The 4,033-nt window shown below is 30.1% G+C and overlaps 1 protein-coding gene across 1 annotated transcript; it reads left to right on the plus strand.

Annotated features, from left to right (window-relative positions):
• The first annotated feature begins 272 nt into the window (after window positions 1-272).
• On the plus strand, window positions 273-1,647 carry LOC133676660 (universal stress protein PHOS32-like). The gene is made up of 4 exons (XM_062098375.1): window positions 273-658; window positions 748-857; window positions 959-1,080; window positions 1,260-1,647. Exons 1-4 carry the CDS (start codon window positions 484-486, stop codon window positions 1,336-1,338), a joined length of 486 nt encoding a protein of 161 aa, XP_061954359.1. The 5' UTR covers window positions 273-483; the 3' UTR covers window positions 1,339-1,647.
• Window positions 1,648-4,033: the final 2,386 nt, after the last annotated feature.

The raw sequence follows: 4,033 nt of genomic DNA on the forward strand, positions 1-4,033 counted from the left end.
AAAAATTATGAATGACATAAGATAATTTTAATTAAAAAATAAATTTTATACTAAAAAATCAATAGCTGACTTTTTGTATAAATATCTGTTTTGATTTTTATATAATTAAATAAAAACAAATTTCTGAAGCAGCGTCGCCAACACGGATTCCAAAGAAAATGACAGAGCATGGCATGAGACAAATGTAAAGATGGACGGCTCAGATGTAAAGCATAAAGGATCGGGCCCATATAAACAGAATCAATCACCCAGCACACCATGTATTTTGCTTATTTTCTTTGATTTCATTTGTTTTTTCCACTCAGAGGAAAGAAAAAAAAGACTCCTACCTCCCCCACTCTGAAAAGTAAAAAACAAAAACCAAACGCAACGTCTTCGTTCTTCTCGATCTCGGCACTCTCACGCGACCCGTAGTTCTTCCGTCTCTTCCTGCCCTCACAAGATCATACATACCCAGAGCCCAAGACAGAGAAGCGAATCAAGATGCCTGGAGACAGAAATCTTGGTGTGGCTATGGACTTCTCGCCGAGCAGCAGGAACGCTCTCAAATGGGCCATTGATAACTTGGTCGATGATGGGGACACACTTTACCTAATCAACGTCAATTCCAACTCCCTTGACGAGTCTCGTAACAAACTTTGGGCTGAGTCTGGGTGTCGTAAGTAATTAAATCCCTTTTTTCTTTTTACATGATATATCCCTCTCTTCTTTTTTTTAATCTGATATGTGTTTGGATGTCTTGATTAGCTCTTATTCCTCTGGATGAGTTCAAAGATCCCGAGGTTTTGAAAAACTATGGTGTTAAAGTAGATGCTGAAGTTCTTGATATGCTTGACACCATTTCACGACAGAAAAAGGTATTCCTAGTAATACGAGCAGTCCATTTTACAGATTGATCTGTGCTCTTAGTGGGTAGAATTTGATGTTATTGAATTGTTAAAAAAATGCTTGATCGTAGGTGAGAGTTGTTTCAAAACTGTATTGGGGAGGAGATGCCAGAGAGAAGCTTCTTGATGCAGTCCAAGATCTGAAGCTGGACTCTTTGGTCATGGGAAGCAGGGGACTTGGCACTGTTCAAAGGTACCCCTATAATTTCAAAACTAGCATGCTTTATTTTTTTTTTAACAAATAGATAATACAAATTAAGTAAACAAATATTAATATGAGTTGATTTTCCAAAACGTTCACATTTATAGCAATAAATAAATAAATAAATAAAATTTGTTTGTGATTGTTGTGGGGCTGTGCTGTGAAAACAGGATTCTGTTGGGGAGTGTGAGCGCTTATGTGATGGCCAATGCTCCATGCCCTGTGACCATCGTCAAGGAAAAGCACTGATGAGGATTCTGATGAGTTTGGCAGATGGCAAGGAAAAGCAGTTTTAATATTAAATAGATGTGTTTTTTAAATGGTTTTTTGAATGATTTTAATATAATAACATCAAAATCATAAATAAATAAATAAACTGAAATAGCTTTTTCGATCCGAACACATTTCTGCCCGTCGAATTATGAAATAATCTGGACTTAGCTCTCACACTTTCCATGGAGGGGTCCAATTTTATTATGCTTTGTATTTTAATCCAATGTTTATTGTTTGGTTAATTAATCAATGGTGATGGCTATGGATGTATGTCGGTTATTATAATTCCCATGATTTACAGCTATGACGAGTAAAGTAATGTCCTGCTTGGTACGTTAACTTTGATCCCAATTAAGTATGCTTTTGGGCATTTAGTGTTCTATTTCCATCATGCCGCCTCTGAAAGATCCTCTTTGCCATGGCGGCTAGTCTTGAGTTTGTAAAAAAAAAATAAAAATAAAAATTATTTAATGATTTTAAATTATTTTAATAAGATATGTTAAAAATAAAATTTATAAAATAAATAAAATATTATTTAAATGTATTTTCGAGTAAAAATATTTTTTTAAAAAATATTATTATAATACCGAACATTGTTTTTATATTTTACATGTTTTCTATATTCTATATTTTACATGTTTTCTATATTTTACATTACAATTATGTTATGTTAGGCTGGCTAAAACATTAAACCAATTAAAATTTTTTTTTGTTAGAAATGAAATAACAAGACCAAAGTATAAATCAAGACTTAATTTTATTGGACAATCTAAAATTAAAAATTATGGGGGAATGTATTTTCCTTATTTTACTTTACTTTTTTTTCCCTTCCATAGACATTATAGTTTTTATAATTTTAATTTAAATTTAAAAATTTATTTTTTTACATTTTAGTTTTTGAGTTAGAGATGAGAGACAATCAATTGAAAATGATAAGGAGAGAAAAATAACTGGTTTCTTTGCTTTTCAGTAACAAAACTTGTTGTTCTTAGCATCAACATATTTTATTTAATGAAAAAAGAGAATTTTTTCTGGTTTGATTTTGTATTTTTAGATTGTTTTTTTGAGTTTTTACATTATTAAATTGGTTTTTTAGGTTTTAAAGAAGTTTTTTAGATTTTGTTTTAGTGAAAATAGATAGACAGTTTTTTCGGTAAAAGATTCCCACAATTGGTTTTATGGTGCTAGATGAATTCTTGGCAACAATAATCTATCTTATCGCCTGCCTCAACAAGTGACGTCAGCTGTTGAATTTTTTTTTTTCAAAAAATCTAGGCCCTTTGATTGTTTGATTTTTTAAAAAATATGTTTTGAAAAAAATAACAACGAACCCTTTATTGTATGCATTTAAGTTTTCCATGATCATGTGTTGGAAAGTACTCATACATTCTCATTGAGGGATATATATATTTAATTTAACAAGATAATTTGGCCTGAATTGGTAAGATTCTACATAGGTCCATTAAGTATGAGTGGTCATCTTTAGGTTTAATGCACATGTTTTAAAGTTCTAGGATTTGAGTTGGATTTAATGAGACTAATATAAAGCTCACTCTATTATTCACTAACATCTCTCAATAGACTATCACCGGTCATAAGTCTTATCAATTCAACAAACAATTGATAATGATAAAAATGACCTGCACTTAGAAAGGATAGGCTTAAATCCACACATTCACTCAAGATTTAACTCATTGTAGTAGGCTCATTCTCACCGATGTAGATAAATCATTGATATTAGGCATAATAGACCACTAGGAATAGAAAGTAACAATGCAGTTTATCTAAGATATGATGCTTTTAAAATGATAATATCTTTCATCTAACATAACCAATTCCTTATCTTAAAACAAGGACGGATCCATGATCTAATTTCAATAGGGAGAAAATAATATAAATATATAACTAAATTAATTAAGATCCAAAAAGTCCAAAAATTATAAACTTCTAAGATAAGTTAAAAAAATTACATATATTATGAAAAGATGCTCCATAAAATTTTATTTTTTTTCTTATGATTCACAATCATTCAATCAATCATCCCCGATTTAATTGCGTAATTAAATTTTATCCAATTTCTTCGTTGAAAATATTCTCTCTATTAAAGTAGTGACTGCTAGTACAATTACCATAATTTTACAACTAAAAAGACTAAAAGACATACCATAACCTTATTTCATCAATTTCTCACAACCATTTTTCAAGTTATATTAAAAATTCAACTACAACAACATAATAAAATTCATTTCAATCCTCATCAACATAACAACACACTAAATACACATAACTAACAAACATCTACTTTGGTTTCAAAAGTTCTCAATCCCTCCTAAATGACCAACCCTACTTTCACCATATACACCTAATTTTTCTTTTTTAATTATGTTTTATTAAGATTTATTTACATCATATCCCATCATAAGAACATCACATTTTCACAAGTTTACTTTTCTCCAATTTAACATTTAAGAACCCTAATTCAAAATTTAAGAATTTTGCATAAATTTCGTTAATTTTTACTCAAACTTGTACAATCGAGTTTACAACATCTTACCCAATGATTATATGAACTTTAAATGAAAACCAGTTGAAGGTTTTTGCTCTTTTTTTTTCTTTTAATGTTGTGAGTTTTCTCTCTCTACTTTCTTTTCTTCACTTGATTTACCTTTTA

This window comes from Populus nigra, chromosome 17 (genome assembly GCF_951802175.1).
Source record: "Populus nigra chromosome 17, ddPopNigr1.1, whole genome shotgun sequence".
NCBI classification, from domain to species: domain Eukaryota; kingdom Viridiplantae; phylum Streptophyta; class Magnoliopsida; order Malpighiales; family Salicaceae; genus Populus; species Populus nigra.